Raw genomic sequence first — 27,542 nt, forward strand, 5'->3', positions numbered from 1 at the left:
TATCGTTGTGGAACACAAGGTAAGGGCTCCGACAGGATAAGGCTCCAAGCTCGGACACCCTCCTGGCCAAAGCTAGGGCCAGCAGAACAACAGTCTTCCAAGTGAGGTGTCGGAGCTCAGACTCCTCCAGTGGAACAAACCGGGCTGATTTTAAGAAAGTAAGAACCACTTCCAAATCCCATGGTGCAGTGGGAGGCACAAAGGGGGGCTGAATCCTCAGAACCCCCTGTAAGAAGGTTTGCACTTCCGGCAAGGCCGCAATCTTTTTCTGGAAAAACACAGACAGCGCGGAGATTTGGACTTTTAAGGAACCCAATCTGAGACCCTTATCCAAACCAGCCTGAAGGAAACATAGCAGGTTGTTTAATCGAAAACTGGCCGAAGGCAAGTCATTCTTCTCACACCAAGCAATATACCTGCGCCATATTACATGATAATGAGCAGCCGTCACCGGCTTCCTGGCTTTTATCATTGTAGTGACGACAGAGGGATGGAGACCCTTGTGGACTAAGATCTGCCGCTCAACCTCCAGGCCGTTAAACGTAGCCGCTGTAAGTCCTGGAAGACGAACGGCCCTGGAGGAGCAGGTCTTTTCTTAGGGGCAGACGCCACGGGTCTTCCACTAGCATGGCCTGAATGTCCCCGTACCAGGCCCTTCTTGGCCAATCTGGCGCCACCAGTATGGCCTCCGTCCCCTGATGCCGGAGCCGCTTTAGCACCCGAGCCAACAATGGGAGAGGTGGGAACAGGTACACCAATTGGAATTCCCAGGTCCAGGTGAGAGCGTCCACCGCTATGGCCCCTGGGTCTCTGGTCCGTGCACAGTACCTTGCTACTTTGTGGTTCAAACGTGAAGCCATCAGGTCGATCTGAGGGAGCCCCCACAGATCCACTATGGCATTGAACACTTGTGTGTGAAGGCCCCACTCCCCCGGGTGAAGATCGTGGCGACTCAGGAAGTCCGCCTCCCAATTGTCGACCCCCGGGATAAAAATGGCAGACAGGGCCAGGACATTCTGTTCCGCCCAAGACAGAATCTTTGACGCTTCTCTCATGCAAGGCATGCTCTTGGTACCACCCTGCCGATTTATGTAGGCCACAGTGGTGGCATTGTCCGACTGGACCTGGATCGCCTTGCCCTGTAACAATGGAGCTGCCTGTAACAGGGCATATTAAACCGCCCTCAACTCCAGCTTGTTGATATGAAGGCCCGACTCCAGTGGGGACCATCGACCCTGTAGGCGGACTCCCTGTGTCACAGCTCCCCAGCCCCTCAGGCTGGCGTCCGTGGTTACCAGAATCCAGTCCTGGATCTGGAACCGTCTGCCTGCCAACAGATTGGATGAATCTAGCCACCACTGTAGCGAGATCCTGGTTCTTGTTGCAAGGCCAATCCTTCTGCGCATCTGCAGGGGGGAGCCGGACCATTTTGTCAGAATGTCCAATTGAAAAGTCCTGGAATGGAAGCGGCCAAATTGTATTGCTTCGAATGAAGCCACCATCTTGCCTAGAAGCCGGAGGCAAAGATGGATCTGTACCAGAGGTGACTGTAGGACCTCCCTGACCAGCTGTTGTATTGCAGTGACCTTTTCCATCGGCAGAAAGACTTTTTGTTCCGATGTATCCAGGATCATGCCCAAGAAAACCATCCTCTGGGTTGGAACCAGCGATGATTTGGGCATGTTCAGGATCCACCCGTGGTCTCTTAGAACCTGTATGGACAGTTTGAGAGCACTGCTTAAAGCCTCCGCCGACCCTGCCTTTATTAGCAGGTCGTCCAGGTATGGCACTACATTGACCCTTCGGAGCCTAGTGACATCATTTCCGCCGTTACCTTTGTGAAAACCCGCGGGGCTGTCGACAGGCCAAAGGGTAACGCCCGGAATTGGTAATGGTCGTTCCCCAAGGCAAACCGGAGATAGATTTGGTGTGGGGGCCAAATAGGAATGTGTAGATAGGCGTCTTTGACGTCTATAGAGGCCAAGAACTCCCCTTTCTCCAGACTGGCGATCACAGAGCGCAAGGACTCCATCCTGAACTTGAACACACGCAGGAAGGGGTTCAGTGACTTTAGATTCAGGATGGGCCTTACTGAGCCGTCTGGCTTCGGGACCAGGAATAAGTTGGAATAATATCCCTGGCCCTGCTCCGTGTCTGGCACCGGTACAATTACCTGAGACTGAAGCAGCCTGGTAATGGCCCCCTGAAGGAGCACCTGATCTTCCTGGGATGCTGGGAGTGCCGACCTGAAGTATCGTCTGGGAGGAGGTTTGTCGAATTCCAGCCTGTAACCTAGAGAAATGAGACCCCTGGCCCAGGAATCCAGACCCGATGCGTCCCACACATGGCTGAAATGCAACAATCGCGCTCCCACCGCGAGAGAGTCTCGTGGCGGGAAAACCCCGTCATGCTGCAGGCTTAGAGGAAACCGCGGCATTTGGACGGTCCTGGGTGTTGGAGGAGCTAGGCTTCCTAAACTTGCCTCTCGTGCCCCTGCTGGCATTGGAGGCGCCCCTGGCCTTGGGGCGAAACCTGTTCCCACGAAAGGACTGCTGGGAAGCACCTGTGAAGGTACGCTTTGCAGCCGTGGGAGCTGATGGAAGGAAGGTAGATTTTCCTGCCGTGGCTTTGGAAATCCAACCGTCTAATTCACTCCCAAACAGCCATTCTCCTGTAAAGGGAATACCCTCCACACTTTTCTTTGAGTCTACGTCTGCAGACCACTGACGTAGCCACAAGGCCCGTCTGGCTGAAACTGCCATGGCTGAATTGCGCGCGTTTATAGCGCCCAATTCCTTTTGCGCCTCGCACAGGATCTTAGCGGTATCCTGAATGTGACGCAGACTGTCACCTATCTGGGCCACAGTCATGTCACCCAACAAACCCTCCTGAATCTGGGTTGACCATGTATGAATTGCCTTAGCCATCCAGCAGCTGGCTAAAACTGGGTGCTGAGATGCCCCACTAGCCGTATATATGGACTTGAGGGTAGCTTCCAGCCTCCTATCCGCCCCATCCTTAAGGGTGGATACCCCTGGGACTGGTAGCAACACCTTTTTAGAAAGGCGGGAAACAGAGGAGTCCACTACCGGTGGCTCCTCCCATTTCTTTCTGCCCAAAGGTTCAAAAGGATATGCATTTGTGAACCGTTTTGAAAGAGTAAACCTCTTATCAGGGTTTTGCCATGCAGCCCTGAAAACAGTTTCTAACTCTGCCTGCTCAGGGAAGTACACTGGCTGTTTCCTCTGAGTCATGAAGAAAGGATCTCCTTCTGTGGATGCCTCTACTGGGAGATCAAAATCATCCCTAATGGCCCTGATAAGGGGCTCGGGACCATGCACTGCCGCCTCAGGAGCTGGTTCCTGCAGACCCTGCTCCTCACCCTCCTCCAATATGTCCTCATCATCCTCATCTGTGTCAGGATCCATTGCAGTAGCCTGCCTCTTTTGAGGCTGTGCGGGAGGAGGAGGTACATTAAGGGTATGAAGAATATCCACCCTGGCAGCTAACATGGACAATTCCCTCTGAACCCTCTGCGTTTGCTGAGTGTTAGTGGAAAGCTGTGAAGCCACAGAATCCAACAAGGTTTTTATGTTGGAGGCCCACGCAGGCTCCTGCTCGTCTGCCTGTGACGGCCCCACCAACTGTGGGGGTACCCCACTGATCTGGGTGTCAGCACTACTGGGCTGTGGTGACATACAAGCCTCACAAGTAACCTGGGACTGTGACTTTGGCACAAACTTGGTGCTACACACCAAACAAGTGAACTTTTTCACCATGATGAGATATTACTACAATGTCTGCAGTACAACACAACCCCCACGCAGTCACACACGTGCACACACCACACTGCTGGATGTGAAAAACAGACTATGTGTGTGTTTTATGCTGTGCTGTAACTAATCAGTGGGGAATAAACAGAGCAATTGGGGAGCCAAGTGCACCCTTAACCTGAACTCACAGATCTGGGTGAGCTGGTAACGCTAAACACAGTGATATGAACAACACAGTGTCTGAATCAGCCAGATAGCGCAGCAGCGCTAAGAAGCTATAAAAAACCTGCTGTCTCTGCCGTGCTGCAAGTACCCGGATCCACCACGCCAGTGAGGAGCCCTCTGTAATGGAGTCTGGCAGCGTGTGAAGAAGCAGGAAGTGACAGCGCGCGCCCAGCAGAGCTTGGTCCCGCTCTGAGTGAAGCCCCGCCCCCTGTACACGGAGCTGGCGCTTCTATATATTTATACTGACATAAGGTGTAAATATATATAATATATATATGTATCATACATTTTAACCTGAGAGGTGTCCCTGGTGGTCCAGCGGCAGCACCCCTATGCCAGTTACCAGACGCGGTGTTCACGCAGTCCCTGCTGGAGGGCCGCCATTACTAGCCGTCGTCTTGCCGCACCAGAAATGGCTGCGGGGACCCCTTGTGGGACCCCCAGCCTGTACTCACCACTGAAGTCTTCAGACCTGTCAGGGGTGTGCGGCGGCTAGGGGACTTGCTCGCTACAGCGCAATGCTGTGCGGTGACAAGCCCCACGCAGGACCGAATTGTCCTGTAGCAGGGTCAGCTCTGCACCTGAAGAGGTCGGGGACTGACCCTTCCCCTGACACCCACGAAGCAGGACAGCTGTGTGGTCACCACAGCACCCCAAAATAACAAACTTTGAAAATAAATGTAGAAAAACTCTGGAGCATCCAGAAGCACTGCCTCTCCTGAGGCACATTTTTCAAAACTGACTAGTGGAGGGAGATTGAGGGGAGGAGCCAGTGCACCCACACTGAAAGTTCTTTTATGTGCCTGTCTCTCCTGCGGAGGTCTCAATCCCCATAGTAGTGAAGCCCAGTATCCCATTGGACGGTAGAGAAACAAGGTTTCAAAACGTGAAACAAAATGTGTGTACTATCTCAGCACTGAATTTGAATGCCAAGCAATCATTGTCTTGCACATATATAGTGCCAGTTACATATCATGTCCCCATTGATGCTGTTACAAATGTCCCCAGTGAGTTTTTAGCAAAAAAAATTTTTTTTTTCACTTTCTGGAATGTCCGTATTTCGGAATAATTCGGATAACGGATATTCGGATACGGGATACTCGACCTGTATTGTGAAAGATATTGCTCAGAAAGGGGCTTCTGAGCGACAACTTCTAGTGTGTACACTCTATATCGTTAATGATGATTGATGTATGTTAAAAATGCAAGTCAATTTGGTTAAATATAGCCAAATAACCTACATGTTCTGTAGTTCCCAGTGATGTCAATGGACAATATTGATAGCCAATATCATTCAGCTTGAAAGCACAATATAGGAGCCAGCAGTCCTGACCAATATTGTTAATTATATCGGACAAAGCCCCCATCGTCTAATGTGTAAGAGTTTAAACTTTTTGGCACCCGCTATGTGGAGAATTACTATCACACTACACAGTCTGCCAGTCTACTGGTGATTTATTTATATATGTGAAAATCCCTGAAGACAATGGCATAGCCAGAGAAGAAGCAGGCTAAAGAAATTGTTAAAAGGTTGCCTAGGTACCATGTCTGCTGCACAGCCAACATAGGTGACCTGCTGGTTGGGATGTATTAAAGAAATGCCCTAAAAACCCAGTTGGAAAGCTGCCCAGTGCTATACTGTATATGGGGCACGGCACTGCCAGCACCAACCTAACTCCTGTGCCGCACATGAGGTCATGATGTTGAGTGGCTGGCTTTGAGAAAAGGAGCCAGACAGAGCAGCCTGTAGAACTCATGAATGTAAAGCAGCAAAAAGAAACAAAACGTAAAGAAAAGTAAATTACTGCAGAGGTTAAAGAAAGAGGGGAAGGCTGATTCAACAAGAGATGTCTGCTTATATTCCTTTTATCAAGGAATTAATTTAATGATTAGTTCGTTATCTTTAAGGTTACTATAGACCAGTGATTCCCAATCCTGGTCCTCAAGTACCCCCAACAGTGCACGTTTTCTAGGTCTCCACACAGAATGACATAATTAGTTCCACCTGTGGATCTTTTAAAATGTGCGTGAATAATGAGTGCACCTGCCGGGTGACCTGGAAAACGTACACTGTTGGGAGTACTTGAGGACCAGGATCTCCCGTCGGGAGATGGCTGCGGGAGCAGGACAGACATTGAATACCCCCCCTAAGTGTACCGCTCGCCATGCTTCGGGCATGGTGCCTCGCTGCGCTCGTCACACTATTTTTTTCTCCCACCACAACGTAGTGGATAGTAGGGCATGAAATATTGCCTGTCAGCGTATTGGCTCAAAAAAACATGAAAAACTAATTTCAACCTTTTGACTGTCGACCTAGTGCTTGCATCGACCTTTTAACCCTGTTGAACTTAGCCATATAAACCGATTCCATGTATCGACCTTGTGATCGTATCATCTCTGGACTCTGGCTGTGCTATTGTGGCGCAGCTCAATTGCAGCCGATGCAGGACATTCTGCCTATCCTCCTCCACATCAATCCCCACCAATCCCCAGCCATTGCGGTGAGAACTCCACGCCCTACACGGCTTCCAGACACAGGAACACCACGGTGGATTTATAATGCGAGTTGAGGATTTTGGGCATGTCAGTTTAACAAAAAAACAAGCACAGAGCTTTTAATTTTATGCAAGCTGTCTATCCATGGGGGTTATTCTAATCCATTCTTTCTGACAAAATCCTTCTTAGATGGACAAAACCATGTGCACTGCAGGGGGGGCATATGTAACTTGTGCAGAGAGAATTAGATTTGGGTGGGGTTTTTCTTCAAAGTGAGATCTATATTGAAGTGTAAAATCATGCAGTCAGTATTTTCCCTGCACAGAAACAAAATAACTCACCCAAATCTAATTATCTCTGCACATGTTACATCTGCCCCCCTGCAGTGCACATGGTTTTGTCCATCTAAGAAGGATTTTGTCAGAAAGAATGAACTAGAATAAACCCCCATATCATCATGGCCACACTTAAAGGTAAAGGACTATTGCTATTATGTCTGTGATGCTAACAGCACATATTTACCTTTCCATTACTCTACTAACAGACTGGCGACCTAGAACCTCTATTTATTCAGCTATTAACTGCTGGAACAGCAACAGATTACCATTATACATGTCCATAACTAAACACTGGCTGATGCTTTGATTTATACTACTGCCATTTAATTGCTGCTATATTGTACCAATATTTGTTGATGAATTCTATTTTTAATTTTATTTCACTGTACTTATTATTGAAGTAAAATTGCTAAATTATTGAGTTTTGTGTCATTTTTAATAAGCGGAATAATATAGAAAGATTTCTTTTTGAAAATGAACCCTCCGGGCACGGTGCCTCGCTACGCTCGACACGCTATTTTATTCTCCCACCACGCCCTAGTGGATGATAGGGTATGAAATACCGCCTGTTGCCACGTCGGCTCAAAAAACTGTGAAAAACCCCATGTCGACCTTTTGACTGTCTACCTAATGCTTGTGTTGACCTTCCTGCATGTGGAAGGTTGTTGTTGTAGACAATATGACCGTATCCCTAAAATAGTTGTACCAACAGTCTCACTGTTTTCATACTGAAATAAACTGACAATTAGGACAAAAGTGAATCACTTAAGCTCTGTAAACACGGAGAAATATGATCGCTGAGCAATACTGGCTTAGCCCCTTGAGTGGTGGGTTTTGCTGGGGCAGGACAAACCTACCAGGGCAGGTTAGTCCTGCCCCAGCAAAGCCCACCACTGATCATAGGAAGGCCCCCACCCCTCACCTCCGCTCCAACATTAGTACACCGGAGCTCCCCTGCCGACAGTCAGTTATCACTGACAACACAGGCGGCAGGCTCAGGGATGTTCGTGGCCGCTCGGGAGGATTAGGGTGCCTGAACACCGAGTCCCCCTGAGCCGCTCCGAACATCCCCGAGCCTGCCGTCTACGTCATTGCAGTATGGCGATTGGCGGGGGAGCTCTGGCGTACTATAGCCGGAGGGGGTGGGGGGACCACTGGAGGCACCACTGGAGCCACTGGGGGGGACCACGTACATAGTGATATGCCCGGAAATTTTCCGGGACAGCCAGCTGCGGCAGCGCAGCTGATCCCAGAAAATTTCCAAGCATACCACTCAAATGGTTAATATTGCTCAGCGACCATAATGCTCAGTGTTTTGTTTTCATCAGCGACGATAAAACGAGACACTCTGCCTGTGGAAGCCGCTGGTCACAATAGCATGCTCCTCCGATCAGCGACCACTCTCCTGGCGACAGTCACCCCGTACACAAGAATGTCCTCAAAAATGGTTACAGTGTCTTAACATATACTGTATGATATTAGCATGTCCAAATGTCAAAATACCTATAGACCAGTAATTCCCAAACATTCTGAATCATGGCACCCAACAGTATCAGAATATTTTTCATGGCACCCGTAGGCAAAAAGTTTGCTACTGAGAATTTCAGGAAAAAAACTATTAAATTAAATAAATTGGGAATACATTTTATCCTTCGGTCCATTTATGTGGTGAGGAACAGGATTCCCTTCTGTTTCTCCACATATTTTATAACTGGAAGCCATAAGCACTGATTTTGCCTATTTCATTGACCATAAATAAGTGGAATTGGTTCTAGACCACCAACCTGAGGCACCCCAGGGAGCCTAGGCGCACAGTTTGGGAACCACTGCTATAGGGAGTTTGTAAGTAACATAGAATTTGATGGCAGATAAGAACCACTTGGCCCATCTAGTCTGCCCCTTTTTTTAAAACATGTTACCTCAAACCATATTTGATCCTTATTTTTTAGTAGTCCAGCAATTGAGAGTCCATAGCATTACTAACTACTAAGGAAGATGAATATATGCTTTTTAGTCTTAGTAAATAGCCACTGGGAAAATGTGAAGTATTCCAAATCGCTGTACAGCATATGCAGGTATGTTGAGCCACAAAGGATTTTTAGCATAAGGGCTTTTGTATGGGGAACCATTCACATTTTTGCTAAGTTAGATGCTGGCACAAGAAGGCAGAACTCCAATCTGGAGAAATATAAGCAGACTTGACTGGCAGTACATGGTCCACTGCAACACTTCCTAAATAGGATTAACCAGGCTTTGCACAGGAACTTTTTCATCAGAGGCAGCCATCGGCCAGCTTTTAGCAGCTAGGGCAGGTGTAGGCAACGTGTGGCTCTCCGGCTGTTGTGAAACTACAATATAGGAAAATAGAATGGTCAGCACTTAAGGTGTGTACACACTTTGCAATCTTGGCTATATAGTCAAAATCGTATAGAAAGTTTTCCAAAATCTCCTGCTTGTGATAGTGATGTGCGGCCCCGTAAGGTTTGTATCTCATGGATACATAGACTGTGCAGGCAAGGCCATAGGCCAAATAACAGTCAGGTTTGCATGGTTCTGGGCATTTCAAGGGAAGTCACGAACACATAATCACACCATCTGTACACACTAAGGCCCTAATTCTGGTTGACTCGGTAAGAGAGCCCGTCTCACTGCCGCGGGGAAAAGAGACACCCCCCCTCCACCACCGTATCCCCTCACAACCATGAGAGGGGATGTGATTTCCCCTGCCTTCGCAAATATAAAAAAGTCAGTGGAGACTGACATATTTGCGGGCAGCGGGACGAAGACCGCACGCCCTCGACACACTTACCCGCCCCACAATCCCATGGGAATGGCCAGCATTTTCACGGGGATGCCGATGAAATGCAGGGCGTTCCTATGTCCGTGTGCTGCCACCACTCCCAACCCGCTGCGAAAGGACCGATGACATTGTAAATCACAGAGGCCATTTGCAGGTGGGGTTTGCAGGAAATGTGCAGGCGCAAACCCGACCATCGGGGCAGAGGCCGAATTCGGTTCACTGAACTGCAATCAGCCCCTAAGTATGTAAGTTGCGATGAATGCGAAGCTGGAAAATTGAAATCTGTAATATAGCAAGGGGCTAGTTGGGTGTAGTTAAAATCGAATATGGTTCGAACTGCACTATGTGTACAGTCCTAAGGCCAGATTCTCTAAGATTCAAAAGTGATAAAATGGACAGTGATAAATAGCCAGCCAATCAGCTCCTACCTACCATGTCACAGACTGTGTTTGAAAAATATCAGGCAGTAGCTGATGGCTGGCTGTTTATCACTCTCCATTTTATCACATTAGAAGCTTGGAGAATCTGGCCCCAAATCACATAACTCACACTGTATAGGCTCAAATCACACCTAGCACACGTCTCCTCGTGGGCGAGATGTACGAGGCCTGAAAACTGATAAAATGGAGAGTGAAAAACCAACCAATCAGCTCCTACAGTACATGTCATTTTTCAAACACAGTCTGTGACATGGCAGTTATGAGCTAATTGGCTGGTGGTTTATCACTCTCCTTTATATCACTTTGCAAGCTTAATACATCTGGTCAGGGTTAGGCTGTGGTCAGGGTCTGTAGAGAGAAATTGTTGCTTTTTCCTCCTGCAAATGCTCTCTGGGAGTAATGTTGCGACCTGCGACTGCTATGCATGCAAACTTCTAAGGCACATGCACCAGCACTGAAAGTGCTAGGAGGGAAACATATCGGCCTCCCCAGCACAACTCTGCTGATCTGTGTGTGCAGAGATATAGTGGGGGAGTCAATCACACAATATTAGTAATAAAATGTTGTTACATATATCACATATGTGTATATAGGACCCCTCTTGATATTCAGTAATGGATATTTATCCAAAGTTGTTTAATCAGGAGGTGTGCTACCAAGGACAAAAACGGTTATAGTATTGAAGGACAAAAGTAGTTTGACACGGTGTGGTGCGCCAAAAATAAAAATAAATACTTTTAATTGATATTTGTTAAAACTGCAAGATCATAAAAACACATAAAACATAACAAAAACAAAGAGAATAACGTGCGTGTTTAAAAAAGCACATGCGGGGCTCCCATGTGTCTTGTGTGTTCCTCTTTATTATAGATTCATTATGTTGTTGTGGTACGTGTAAGAAGGTTTCCTTCTCTGTTATTGTGGCTGTATAGCCGATTCCATTTAGGAGAGGAAACACAGGGACTCACTAATCTGCTAGAAAAATCATCAAGTTTGTACACATCTCAATGTAATAAGTTAATCAGAAGTCAGAAGCTTCTGTTACTGAGGTAGTATGTGATACTCTGCAGCAATAACGGCAAATTAATAATGTGATGTTCATATTCATTAGTGTTCGTTCTAGCACCTTGCATCTTCCAAAATCTGTGCAGTTCCTCTTCCCTGCCTGGGGTGTCACTCTCTGCTGTGGTGATTCTAGCACAGTGTGGTCTGTATTTCAGCACTAATTTGCAGCCCAGACCTTTGCTAAAAGCACTACAGAGAGCAACACCCCAGGCAGGGAGGAAGAACTGCACAAGTTTTGGAAAATGATGGGTGAATGAACAATAATCAACATGCTAACTGCACCCTTACAGTTTCATTCCAAATAGTTTAGAACAGTGGTCTCCAACCTTTTTTGGGTCGGGAGCTACTCGCGACAAAATAAACCGCCCGAAGAGCTACTAAAATAAAAAATGTTAAAAATCTGCATAATATAAAAAAAAACACACTGCAATGCCCCAGACATAATATGGCACACACTGCAATGTCCAATATGTCACAAACATACCTCTCAACACAGTAGGTAGAGGAGAAGAGACATCTGCGCGTGCCGAAGGCACGCGCCAAAAATTAGAGGGTTCAGCTACTACCGTGGAACTCCTGCGAGGCTACATCCCCCATTCTTTCTGCTATGGGGGCATGGTCAGCTCTCTAAGAGCTGTAGCCACATGGGGTGCGGCCATGGAAAATGGGGGTGTGATACACATATGCCCTCAATAGTGCAGTGCCAGATACACATGACCCCAATAGTGCAGTCCGTGATACCCATTATAAATATGCCCCGCATCGTGATGCTCCATTATACAAATGCCCCACACCGTGATGCACCATTATACATATGCCACACACCGTGATGCTCCATTATATATATGCCACAATGTGATTCTCCATTATGCATATGCCACAATGTGAAGCTCCATTATACAAATGCCCCACAGCGTGATGCTCCATTATACATATGCCACACACACGATGCCCATTATACATATGCCCAACAACGTGATACTCCGTTATACAAATGCCCCACACCGTGATGCTCCATTATACATATGCCACACCGTGATGCTCCATTAATCATATGCCACACCGTGATGCTCCATTATACATATACCACACACCGTGATGCTCCATTATACATATGCCACACCGTGATGCTCCATCAATCATATGCCACACACCGTGATGCACCATGATACATATGCCACACCGTGATGCTCCATTAATCATATGCCACACACCGTGATGCACCATGATACATATGCCACACTGTGATGCTCCATTAATCATATGCCACACACCGTGATGCACCATGATACATATGCCACACACCGTGATGCTCCATTATACATATGCCACACACCGTGATGCACCATGATACATATGCCACACCGTGATGCTCCATTAATCATATGCCACACACCGTGATGCACCATGATACATATGCCACACTGTGATGCTCCATTAATCATATGCCACACACCGTGATGCACCATGATACATATGCCACACACCGTGATGCTCCATTATACATATGCCACACGCCGTGATGCTCCATTATACATATGCCACACCGTGATGCTCCATCAATCATATGCCACACACCGTGATGCACCATGATACATATGCCACACCGTGATGCTCCATTAATCATATGCCACACACCGTGATGCACCATGATACATATGCCACACTGTGATGCTCCATTAATCATATGCCACACACCGTGATGCACCATGATACATATGCCACACACCGTGATGCTCCATTATACATATGCCACACCGTGATGCTCCATCAATCATATGCCACACACCGTGATGCACCATGATACATATGCCACACCGTGATGCTCCATTAATCATATGCCACACACCGTGATGCTCCATTATACATATGCCACACGCCGTGATGCTCCATTATACATATGCCACACCGTGATACTCCATTACACATATGCCACACACCGTGATGCACCATTATACATATGCCACACCGTGATGCTCCATTAATCATATGCCACACACCGTGATGCACCATGATACATATGCCACACTGTGATGCTCCATTAATCATATGCCACACACCGTGATGCACCATGATACATATGCCACACACCGTGATGCACCATGATACATATGCCACACACCGTGATGCTCCATTATACATATGCCACACCGTGATGCTCCATCAATCATATGCCACACACCGTGATGCACCATGATACATATGCCACACCGTGATGCTCCATTAATCATATGCCACACACCGTGATGCTCCATTATACATATGCCACACGCCGTGATGCTCCATTATACATATGCCACACCGTGATGCTCCATCAATCATATGCCACACACCGTGATGCACCATGATACATATGCCACACCGTGATGCTCCATTAATCATATGCCACACACCGTGATGCACCATGATACATATGCCACACTGTGATGCTCCATTAATCATATGCCACACACCGTGATGCACCATGATACATATGCCACACACCGTGATGCTCCATTATACATATGCCACACCGTGATGCTCCATCAATCATATGCCACACACCGTGATGCACCATGATACATATGCCACACCGTGATGCTCCATTAATCATATGCCACACACCGTGATGCACCATGATACATATGCCACACTGTGATGCTCCATTAATCATATGCCACACACCGTGATGCCCATTATACATATGCCACACCGTGATACTCCATTATACATATGCCACACCGTGATGCTCCATTAACCATATGCCACACCGTGATGCTCCATTAATCATATGCCACACACCGTGATGCACCATGATACATATGCCACACCGTGATGCACCATTATACATATGCCACACACCGTGATGCACCATTATACATATGCCACACACCGTGATGCACCATTATACATATGCCACACACCGTGATGCACCATGATACATATGCCACACCGTGATGCACCATTATAAATATGCCACACACCGTGATGCACCATTATACATATGCCGCACACCGTGATACTCCATTATACATATGCCACACCGTGATGCTCCATTATGCATATGCCACACCGTGATGCTCCATTAATCATATGCCACACACCGTGATGCTCCATTATACATATGCCACACCGTGATGCTCCATCAATCATATGCCACACACCGTGATGCACCATGATACATATGCCGCACACCGTGATGCTCCATTATACATATGCCACACACCGTGATGCTCCATTAATCATATGCCACACACCGTGATGCACCATTATACATATGCCCCACCGTGATGCTCCATTATACATATGCCCCACACCGTGATGCTCCATTATACATATGCCACACCGTGATGCTCCATTAATCATATGCCACACACCGTGATGCTCCATTATACATATGCCACACCGTGATGCTCCATTATACATATGCCACACCGTGATGCTCCATTAATCATATGCCACACACCGTGATGCACCATTATACATATGCCCCACCGTGATGCTCCATTATACATATGCCACACACCGTGATGCTCCATTATACATATGCCACACCGTGATGCTCCATTATGCATATGCCACACCGTGATGCTCCATTAATCATATGCCACACACCGTGATGCTCCATTATACATATGCCACACCGTGATGCTCCATTATACATATGCCACACCGTGATGCTCCATTAATCATATGCCACACACCGTGATGCACCATGATACATATGCCCCACCGTGATGCTCCATTATACATATGACACACACCGTGATGCACCATTATACATATGCCACACCGTGATGCTCCATTAATCATATGCCACACACCGTGATGCTCCATTATACATATGCCACACCGTGATGCTCCATTATACATATGCCACACACCGTGATGCTCCATTAATCATATGCCACACACCGTGATGCACCATTATACATATGCCCCACCGTGATGCTCCATTATACATATGCCCCACACCGTGATGCTCCATTATACATATGCCACACCGTGATGCTCCATTAATCATATGCCACACACCGTGATGCTCCATTATACATATGCCACACCGTGATGCTCCATTATACATATGCCACACCGTGATGCTCCATTAATCATATGCCACACACCGTGATGCACCATTATACATATGCCCCACCGTGATGCTCCATTATACATATGCCCCACACCGTGATGCTCCATTAATCATATGCCACACACCGTGATGCTCCATGATACATATGCCACACCGTGATGCACCATTATACATATGCCACACACCGTGATGCACCATTATACATATGCCACACACCGTGATGCTCCATTATACATATGCCACACACCGTGATGCTCCATTATACATATGCCTCACCGTGATGCTCCATTATACATATGCCCCACACCGTGATGCTCCATTATACATATGCCACACCGTGATGCTCCATTATACATATGCCACACCGTGATGCTCCATCAATCATATGCCACACACCGTGATGCACCATGATACATATGCCGCACACCGTGATGCTCCATTATACATATGCCACACACCGTGATGCACCATGATACATATGCCGCACACCGTGATGCTCCATTATACATATGCCACACACCGTGACGCTCCATTAATCATATGCCACACACCGTGACGCTCCATTATACATATGCCCCACTGTGATGCTCCATTATACATATGCCACACACCGTGATGCTCCATTATACATATGCCACACACCGTGATGCTCCATTATACATATGCCACACCGTGATGCTCCATCAATCATATGCCACACACCGTGATGCACCATGATACATATGCCACACCGTGATGCTCCATTAATCATATGCCACACAATGTGATGCTCATTAAACATATGCCACACAAATGATGCCCATTACACATATGCCCCACACCTTGATGCTCATTAATTAATAATCATCAAGGTATCTGGGGCATATGCCACACACATGATGCCCATTATACAAATGCCCCACAGCGTGAAGCTCATTATTAATGAGCATCAAGTGTGTGGCATCATGTGTGTGGCATATGCCCCACACACCTTGATGATTATTAATTAAGGAGTATCAAGGTGTGGGGCATATGTTTAATGGACATTATTTGTGTGGCATATGTTTAATGACTCATTAAACATATGCCATACACATGATGCCCATTATACCTGCCAGGGCCTGACTGAGGGAACATGTCAGAGACTCAGCATCACGCTGTACCTACTTGTAGAACTCAAACAAGACCCCCTCAGTCACGTAGCGACAGCCAGGCCTGACACCGATCCCCGCAGCCGCCGCCGCCGCCCAGTGGGAGACGTGACCACAGGTAACCCGGGAACAAACAGTGCGCGGTGATGGGCGGGAACTCACAGTCAGGTCCGTGCGGCTGCGCTGCTGGGGAAACCTCTCCCTTCGCTCCCGTTCACGGGCTGCTGCTGCGCCCGTGCCGCTATAGAGGCGGTCGCGCTCACCTAGTCACCGCCATTACACGAGCGGCAGCGGGGAGTCCCCGAGCTACTCTGAAACACCCGGCGAGCTACCCGTCGCTCGCGAGCGACGGGTTGGCGAACGCTGGTTTAGAACATTTGTTTAAATAGAACTAAAGTGGCTGCTGCAGAACTCTACCCTCAGGGTGGAGGCTTTAAGATATGACCAGCAGTTACTATTACTGTAAGTCTTATGAAGACACTCCTGCCCACTGGCTGCTTTGCACACATTAAAGTCCAGCGTACCTATGTGAATTAATGTTTACAGTTCATCCGTAACAATCAACCAAAAATCTACAAAATTACAAGAAAATTTTGCAGAATTAGCAGCCTTTGACTTCTGTATCAAGATACATTGCAATTAAATAAATGTTTTTATTTGTGCTACACAACACAAGTCGTGGCCAAGTTGCAGTGTTGTATCTTATGCTGCTTTCCCACTGCAAACCAGTTTAAAGTACTGGTAATCTTAAATGGTATTTAAAACGGTATTAGCATTCCCACTGCAGCAGATTACCGTTTTAAATACCATTCAAGTACCATTCCCATTGCTGTGAACCGTGTAAAATGTAGAGTGCCTAACCCCCCCCCCCCCCAGTGTAAAGAGTGCCTAATCCCTCCCCCCCCCCCCCCCCCAAGTGTAAAGAGTGTCTAACCCCCCCGTACCTGCCCTGTGCCCCCACCTCCCCTCCCCTTGTACTTACCTGCACGGGGATGCAGGGTACAGGCAGTCCCAGTGCCTGATGAGAACTAGTAGTTCTCACTTTGCGCATATGTAATTAGTGCACACGCATAATAATGAGCCGCTCATTACATATGTGCATATGTAATGAGCGGCTCATTATTATGCACGTGCACTCATTACACATGCAAAAAGTGAGAACTACTAGTTCTCATCAGGCACTGGGACTGCCTGGAGGCTAAATAACGTTTAAGAGGCATTCCCACTGCCTCTTAAACGTTATTTTAATGTGTAGGACTCTGCTTTATAAACGGGTTGAAATACCATTTAACTTTAAACGGTATTTAAACTCTGGCACTTTCCCACTGCAGCCTTAAAACGGTAAATTGCGCTGAAAATCGGCAATTTACCGTTTTTTTAGCTGCAGTGGGAAAGCGGCATTATAGTATCATCTATCTGGTCATTATTATTATTATAAGCCCTGTGTTGTAAAAAGCAATGGTTCCAGTAAGGACCTATTTAATTATTTTACGGAGGAATGGATTATCTGCTTTAAAGGTCCATGGGAGCCACTTGCATATTGTAAATGCGATCATGGTAAATGGGCCCCTTAATGGCTTTATGTATTCCTTTACCACAAATATGTGTAATACTAGCAATAACACTTAGCATTCACTTGTTATTCATATCGTGTTCATTCTAGCACCCGCTATCTTTAAAAACCCATGCAGTTCCTCTTCCCTACCTGGGGTGTCTGTCTGCTGTAGTGCTTCTAGCACAGTGTGGTCTATCAGCACTGATATGCAAACCAGACCTGTGCTAGAAACACCACAGCAGACAGCGACACCCCAGGCAGGGAAGAGGAACTGCATGGGTTTTCAAAGATAGCGGGTGCTAGAATGAACACTATATAAATAACAAGTGAATGCTAAGTGTTATTGCTAGTATTACACATATTTGTGGTAAAGGAATACATAAAGCCATTAAGGGGCCCATTTACCATGATCGCATTTACAATGCGATATGGGCGGATTACCGCCGAGGATCGAATTGTAAAATGCGATCACACTGGCTGGATGTATCAACCTTAAGGGGGACTGTCCGAAAGGAGCCCATCCCTGCCAAGTGCTGACCCGGAAGCCGGGGGAGTATGCACATGCGCGGTTATGCGCTGAACACCCGGTGACCCCGCTGACTGCACTGTCAGTGCAGTGTGTAGCACATAGGCTAAAATAGGCTGTTGCCATCTCAGAATGGTGATAGGCCAGGGATGCGATGCCGGGCTGCCCGATGTTGATACATCAGGCAGCTTCGCACCCCCCATAGAAACCTATGGGGGATGCGGCTGGCGGCACTGCAGGGGGGATCGCAGCAGTGATCGGAGATTTGCAGCAGTGATCGGAGATTCATAGTGCGGTCCCCTTATGATACATTCGGGGGATGCTTAATATTTGCGGCTAATCCCCAGGGATTTAGCAGCAAATATGGTTTGATAAATGGGCCCCTTATTCACAGAATGGCTTTCTACACCTTTCCAGGGGAGCAACAGTGCGCCCCTCCATCACCGGTTGCACACCCTTGCGAGGCACTAAGAAGAAAAGAAACAAGGACAGTCAAGCTAAACTTTCCTTACACCTCCAAAGCTGTACCATCACACTCCTTGCCCACAGCAATATTAAGGCATTGGGGCCGAATCAATTAGCTGTGGGGGGGGGGGGGGGGGGGGGACGAGTTGCCATTGTAAGAACAAGGAAACCCCACCACCACTTGCCCTCCTCACAGTCGAATCTCACAAGAATCTGCGCACAGACCTACGGGGCTATGAACAAAAAGCAGCGAGTTTAGAGTCACTATCTACAGCATGTGGGCACACACAGGCCCTTATTCAGATCTGATCGCAGTACAAATTTGTTCTCAAAATGGGCAAAACCATGTGCACTGCAGGTGGGCCAAATTTGTATGAGTTCTGTTTCTGTGCAGGGTAAATACTAGCTGCATTAATTTTACACTGCAATTTAGATTTCAGTTTCAACACACCCCACTCAAATGTAACTCTCTCTGCACGTTACATCTGCCCCACCTGCAGTGCACATGGTTTTGTCCATTTTGAGAACAAATTTGTACTGCGATCAGATCAGAATAAGGGCCTTAGTCACACCGGAAGCCAATTAAATATATAGTAACTGTAGGCTAAAGTATACATTTTATAAGGGTTTGTACTGGAAAAGGATACTTTCACCTTGTATTCTATTTTTTCAGTCTGAATTTTGCTGGGAGCACAAAGCTTAAAAAAACAGTAGAGGTCAGCGCATTCTCACTACAATGCAACTGTCCTATTACCGGGTCACTTCATTCCATTCGTCTGAAACAAATATGCACATAAGCTCTTTACAAAGTCAGAACAAGTGAAGACTAAGCTTCACTATTCATTCAGGCTTTGATCTGGGCAGTTAGCCTAAACCTAAACGGACTCTTCGGTCATACGCTGACTAAACCATGACTGGAAAGAGACAAAAATACAACACACACGCGCAGTGCTGTAAACATATACCTGTATATGTTACGCATTTACTCCATACTGCAGTTTTCAGTCTGACCAGGTTTCCGGTTACCACAAATACATTTAAATGTAGAGAGAATGATGATAGAAACAGGACAGTAACTAAGTTCACTGAAATACAATGAACAAAACATTCATAAATCATGGCTGTGTGGGGCAAGGTCAGGTAACGAGCCTCGGCTGTATGTGGCCAGCTTTATGCCTCATACGCACTGGTGTTTACTTTAAGGCATGTAAAACGCACCTAAATGGGTCTGACAATATAAACTTCTGTTTCCACAGTTACCTTACTGCAATTAGGAGGGTTTTACTTGCACTTGATTGCAGTATATGCTTCAGAAAACTACTGGCTCACTCACGTAAATGCCTCAGAAAAAGCTTTGAAAATCGGGTACAAACAGTCTGAAAATCGTATATTGGATGTTTGCACTTGAGTAATGAAAACCCAAGAAAAACACCTGTGACACTTGCTTTCACGAAAGATGAAATTTAAAGAGGTACTTGTTTCTTATCACGGCCACAATCGCGGGCATCGTGTGCCTTAACTTTAAGGCACACGATGCGACGCGATGCCCACGATTTCCCCATAGGCTTCAATGTTAAAATATTTAACATTGAAGCCTATGGACAAATCGGGTCCATCGCATAGGCTTCAATGTTAAATTATTTTAACATTGAAACTGAGTCCATTTAGCATAGTAAAAAATGGGAAAAGGCCGAATAAGGGCCATTTCTCATTGGCTATGGCCCCGTCATGTGTGTAAAAATAATGGCCCCCCATTGTGGCCACCACCCCCACGATTGACGCGAACCCGAAGCATGGTGAGCGGCGGCGGTGCGCGTCCTTCGACCTTTTCATTCCCCTACTATCCACGTCGGCGTGGAGTTGAGAATAGATTAGTGTGGCGAGCGCAGCGAGCCACCGAGCCCGAAGCGTGGCGAGCCCCGCGAGGGGACGCTGATACCTGTGAAGCCCGCGAGGGGACGCAGGGATCTGTGAAGGTATCAGCGGGGCTCGCCACACTAATCTATTCTCAACTCCAAGCCGACGTGGATAGTAGGGGAATGAAAAGGTCGGAGGACGCGCACCGCCGCCGCTCGCCACGCTTCGGGTTCGCGTCAATCGTGGGGGTGGCGGCCACAATGGGGGGGCCATTATTTTTTACACACATGACGGGGCCATACCCAATGAGAAATGGCCCATATTGGCCCTTTTACCATTTTTTACTATGTTAAATGGACTCAGTTTCAATGTTAAAAAAATGTAACATTGAAGCCTATGGACACGATGGACCCGATTTCTCCATAGGCTTCAATGTTAAATTATTTTAACATTGAAGCCTATGGAGAAATCGGGTACATCGCGTCGTGTGCGTTTTGGTATGCACCCGACGCGACCGACACAATTTTTTCCGACACGACCACCACGATAGAAATCGTGGTGGCCATGCTAGGAAACAAGTACCCTTTAAAGAAAATAATACCTGTATACTAAAAGAGAGAAGAGGGGGAGATGTACTAAGCCATGGAAAGTGACAAAGTAGAAAGATAAAGTACCTGCCATGTCATAGGATGTGCTTGAAAATAACAGTTGGTACTTTATCACCAGGATAGATAGATAATCAATATACCAGGCGTATCCTGTTGGCAGTTGAAGTACCAAAATGCTGATCAAACAACATGTTTTCTACACGTTTACAAGTCCCAGAGTGCTGCCTGTTTATTGGATCTATACATGGGGTGCTCGAGGGCACCAAGACCAGATATCTAGCCAGTCACGGCAGAGTGCCGGAACAGATACATACATACATAATTACTGAATTCCGATTGGTTGCCCATAGCAACATCCCATGTGAAATAGTACTCCCATCTTCGTAAATGTCCCCCTATAAGTTAAAAATCTGATTTTGACTCCTGCGGGTGTGATATGAAGAGTCAATGATCAGACATGGACATTAGGAGGACAAGCAGTATGTTGACATTCACAAACGTTAATATGGTTACCATGCCAACATTTGACACCAAAATGTTAAATATACCATTTATTTTTACATTTGCTTCACCCTAAAAATAACAGCGCTGTAATGATGACATTCTGGTGCAAACATGTTAAATGTATTTTAATCATGTTGACATTTGAAGATGCTGACATTGTTCTCATCAACACTGTGTCCATAATCACATTTTGAATGAATACCAATTCCTGCAACATGAAGATATACTGTATTGTTCACATCACTTAAGCAGATAAGGTTGCTACAAATTATTTTGTCTATTGCTACAAGAATTACTAAAGGGAATTTATCCAAAAAATAATCTCCTCTTAAACCAACTCTAATGGAATTTACAGCTGCACGGTCCTATGACATTTCTAACATCAAATGTGCCTCTACTGATCAACTGCTCCACTGGCTCCTCGTAGTAATCAAGAGTCAGGCAGTCCCGAATAACCGACTTGCTGTGAATTGCAGCGCTAGATACAGTACAGAATCGCCAACATAATGCTCCGTCCCCCTATCACCTACACTTTGATAACAATGAAACTCAGCAGTGCTCGTCCACATGTGTAAACTTGGCTCACACAGGTGCACAAAGGATCCAGCACCAGCAGAATGAGACGATCAGGGACTGTGGGATCCAACTTGGTCCCTTTGTGCAGCTCTAGATCTCATTCCAAGTGCCTACATTTGCAGAAATTAGGGGATAATGAATAGACAAATAATATAATAGAGATTACCGACATCCTATATTAAAAATGTAAAAAAAAAAAAAACACAAGGATTAGTATAAAGTCCAGTGCCATTTATAGTACTACATAACAGCTTTTGTACTTATTGTCAGTATTCGGTCACTTCCTCCCTACTGACTACTTTTTTTTTTTTTTTTAAGATATACTGTAAAAGACTAAACCGTTATGCCTTGTTAAGAACTCTACACTTAGATATTTTAGGTTAAAATGACAAAAAAACAGATCAAGTACTCTAATAATGCAAACACATCTTTGCAAGAAAACATAACATCAAGTCCACTGAAGAAACACGTCCTTACTTGATGGATTCCAGAATAGCATTTAAAAAGAAGAAAAAAAAAAAAAGCAAGAGGCTTTCAGGTTAGGCGCTGCACACATCTGGCTCTCATCCAAGAGAGAAGGGGGGAAATAAGAACAAGGTTTTTCACTATTTAAGTGACTGTTACACCTATATTAAAAAGGTCAAAAGTAATTTATACACTAATAACAGACCAGAAGGTTTTTGCTTCTCACCAGCTGCAGAAAATATTTGACAGAAGTTCTGTTAAAGGTTTTGTACAAAAATGCAGACTAAATTGAACAAAAATGACCTATGTAACAGCAATTTGAGCTATATTTATTAATGTGCAAGCAGAGATATTGCCTACAGAAACCAGGTTCTACTGTACTTATCAATAATCTAGCACTTTCTAGAAGATAATAGGGCATCAGGGATGGTGTAATGGTAAGCATTACTGCCTCACAGCGCTGAGGTCATGGATTCGATTCCCACCATGGCCCTAACTCTGCGGAGTTTGTATATTCTCCCCGTACTTGCGTGGGTTTCCTCCGGGTGCTCCGGTTTCCTCCCACAATCCAAAAATAAACTGGTAGGTTAATTGGCTTCCAACAAAATGAACCCTACAATGTTTGTGTGCGTGTACATGTGGTAGGGAATATAGATTGTAAGATCCACTGGGGCCGGGACTGATGCGAATGTTCAAATATTCTCTGTAAAGCGCTGCGGAATCTGTGTGTGCTATATAAGAAACTGGGTACTTATGTATTATCTGGACTCCCATTTTTTCATACCCCTACTATCCAACTACGCATGGAGTTGATTTTATATAGTGGGGCGAGCGCAGCGAGCCACCGTGCCCGAAGCGTGGCGAGCGCAGCGAGCCCCGCGAGGGGACGTGGTCTCATAAGAAAAACGTGAGTCCAGATATTACATAAGTACCAGAAACGGTTAATAAATAATAGATAGAATCTGATTGGTTGCTGGATAACTAAAAAACCCTGCACTTTAGTATATATACCCCATTGTGTCAGCTTACTAATTAGAAGAGAATAGTAACTTTTCAACCCTTTCTGTTCTATAAAAAAAAACAAGACTTATGGAGGCCATACACTTGAACCATCACATCCAAAGCATCTTATGGTACCCAAGTGCTTTAATTCCATCACCCTATGTCCTGATTTCAGAGGGCCACCCAGTCTTTTTGAAATGTTTTTTCAAATGATGACGCCAGCCCTCCCGACGCCCGCTCTGCTACACCACCTCCCGCCACCAATTTCTCATGCAATTCAATAAATATTATGTATTAGGCATTGAAAGATCTCTCTCATGGGAGTAAAGGGTCCCATACACTACAGCAACTTCTCTGAGGTGGGAAATCGCAGCCAATCCACCTTGGACCGTCAGGGAGCTTTCCGGGGGTCATGTTCACATACATTATATTGTATGTAATTAGCACTACTAGTGTCAGCAACTGGCCTGGGCATTACATGTAATTAGGAATGGACAAAAAGTACAGTAAGAACTGTATAGAGCGCTTGTCAAGGCTGATTTCTCAAGTAGAGCAGCTGCAAAAGGGACTAGTCAGGTCCGTTATTGGTAACGCAAAACACAGAAGACAATGCAGCGCTCGATTTTAATGATTGCACCCAATAAAGTATTTAAAACATATTTAATGAATAAATTGATATTAATAATAGGGTAACAATAAATCACTGATTAAAAAGCAAAATAATTAAAAACAATGCAACAATGGAGACCTTTCAATAAAGGAGTAATATAACCTGCTGGGGTCAATCTGTTTCCCAAACACCCTTGTGGGGGTTAAACCAAGGGATGGCTGGAGTCCAATTTGTATTCCAAGGTTTTGCTGGAGGTGTCCCGGTCCTATGGATGACTGCTGGTATAAGGAGATCCTCGCTAAAGTGCGTTAGTGCTTGGAAGAAATAAGGTGTTCCAAATTGTATTCCCAGATCGCCGCTGGAGGTGTCTCAGTCCTGCGGAGGACTTGCAAGCAGGTGGGGATCCTCTCTAAGGTGCGATTGTACTGAGAAGAGTATTGGGCAAAGAAAAGTGCTCCACGTTGGGAAAATAAAAACAGCAAAGTCCAGATGATTTTCCAGGTGGGGTGTAGTGAGGCCAAGACAGGTCCCAAAGAGATCACCAACGCGTTTCGCTGTCAAAGGACAGCTTTTTCAAGGTCTTAAAAAAGCTGTCCAGCTGATTGGCTGCTGCGTTATCACACTTTATCACTTCACCGGTCTTAATGCATCTGCCCCTATACACTAGGCAACTTACCTGCAATTTGGGCTCTTTTCCTACTATTGCAGCGATCACAGGGAAAGAGCCCAAATTGCAGGTCAATGAGCGCAGGTACAATGTGCGGTCCTGCGCACATCCCACCAAAGCCTGTGAGTTTAATCGGCTGCAAAAGCAACCTCTTGGATTGCTTGTGAACCTGGCAGGCTTAGATGTGATCAAATGCAAATGGACTACATGTGATCATATAGCGCATGCAATCCTGCCACCCGGGACCTTCCTAGGCAGCTTCTCCAAGGGGAGAAATCCCCCTAATGTACTGCGGCCTTTAGTCACTATATTTAAATCAGCAAAATAAAAGGTTGAACTAACCTGATTTAGGTATTTTAAACAATTGCCACTAAATCTAGTAGCTTCAAATCTAAAAGCATTGGAGCCTGCGCTTTACCCTAATACGCAATGAAAGAATGACATAAATAGTGTGTGTAGGCAGAATAGACAATGATTGGTTATTCAAATGAAACATTGCACTTTTACTAAATATGGGCTTATCTAGTGCAGAGCTTTAGAAATGTAATCATTATGCAACAGTAACGAACCAAAACGTTAAAGTTATAAAAGTTGTTATTTTAGATACACAAATAACAAGCTAGGCTTCTGATACAGTGCCCCACCAACCTTACTAACGGATTTGCAGACTTTTCTAAAGCAGATTCTACATACTGTATGAAGAAAGATAGATAGATACTGGTCTTGCCCCTGCAGTACCACATAAAGCAGATAAAAGAACCTTTTGTGATACATCAAGGTCACACTGATGCTGCAGGACGGCTTATGGTGGTGCATGGATTGGGAGCCTTTAGTTAAGAGTAGTCACTAAAGAAATGTTTGAGCATATAAATAAAAACACATGCCAGGACAATGACATCAGGAGGGCTACTTGGACTACTGAAAAAGTTATACTGTAGGTATCCCATACTACACACTCGGTGCCCTAAAGTGCACTGATATAACAAGTTCACCATTTAATCTGAACGAAAATGGCATCAGAACTTTACAGACTGTAAAGCAGGGAAATCAAAATGTCATACAGATACCTAGCTTCCCCACACAGCCCTGGGTAATAGACCCCCACCACCACACACAGTCCTAGGTACTGGATCCCCCACCACCACCACACAGCCCTAGGTACTGGATCCCCCACCACCACCACACAGCCCTAGGTACTGGACCCCGCATACACACAATACCCCAGGTACTGGATCCCCCACACACACTGTCCCAGGTACTGGATCTCCCACACACACAGCTTCAGGTACTGGATCCCCCACCACCACCACACAGCCCTAGGTACTGGACCCCGCATACACACACTACCCCAGGTACTGGATCCCCCACACACACTGTCCCAGGTACTGGATCTCCCACACACACAGCTTCAGGTACTGGATCCCATTTGCACACAGCCCCAGGTACTGGATCACACAGAGTAGTGTAGCTGTAGAGCTGCACATTAGATGTGACACACACCTCGGTAATAACGCCCGGAGCAGCACACACATAGTTAGAGCCTAGTACACACCTTGGGCACCAGAACTTGTTACTCCGGGCAATGGGGCACACACCGCATCTGGAACATTTGCTTAGTTCTAGCGGGAGCCACTGCAGCCCCCCTGCCCGCCTAGCACACAGCATCTCACCCGGGAGACAGTGCTGCGGTGCCCCGTTACCACAGGAGAGGCTGGCCGGGCACATGCCAGGTGCGGGAGGGCGGCACCGGGGGCAGAGCGTAGGGTACTTACTGTGTGCACAGGAGATGGGCGAGCGCACGGCCGGCGGTGTACAGTAGCCGCGTCCTCTCAGCCAACAGCAGTCAGAGCTCCGGGCCGGAGCGGGAGTACAGTCCGTGTGTGGGGTTAGTGCTGAGGGCGGAGCCGTGCAGTACGGCGGGGCGGATACACACACAGCCCCCGTACACACACATACTACATACATAGCGCACATACTGTGCGTGTAGCCGCATGTCAGCAGCATGCCATCAGTGCACGCACGCTGCAGCTGCAGCCATGGACAAGCGCTTGGGGAATGACAAGTATTGGGAATCTCAAAGTTTGCTGCTTCGGTGTGTTTAGACCTGTTTGTCAGATGTTACTGTGGTGGTATACTGATGTAACGTTACAGCATTCATAAGTGCCAAATACTTGTATTGACAACTACTATAAAGTTTATGCAAACAGTCAATATTAGCAATGCTGACCCATCCCTTTCAAGACCTCTGTAATTTGACCTGGAATAGGGATGGCCATCTCGAAATCGATGTATTATCGCTGATGTCCATAGGTGGATTTAGGAGTCTGGCTGCCCCTAGGCACAATAATATTAGTGCTCTCACCTAGGTGCC

General features: G+C 46.3%; 1 protein-coding gene across 1 annotated transcript in view; it reads right to left on the bottom strand.

The window, feature by feature from the left end:
• TNFAIP8 (TNF alpha induced protein 8) overlaps positions 1-27,137 on the bottom strand; it is a 117,740-nt gene extending 90,603 nt beyond the window's left edge. Inside the window, exon 1 of the mRNA XM_083151605.1 lies at positions 26,944-27,137. Coding sequence (XP_083007731.1) covers positions 26,944-27,136 — 193 coding nt within the window. The 5' untranslated portion in view covers position 27,137. The remainder of the gene's footprint in view (positions 1-26,943) is intronic.
• Between the last annotated feature and the right edge of the window lie 405 nt (positions 27,138-27,542).

Source organism: Crinia signifera, chromosome 1 (genome assembly GCF_055691185.1).
Source record: "Crinia signifera chromosome 1, ASM5569118v1, whole genome shotgun sequence".
Classification (NCBI taxonomy): Eukaryota; Metazoa; Chordata; class Amphibia; order Anura; family Myobatrachidae; genus Crinia; species Crinia signifera.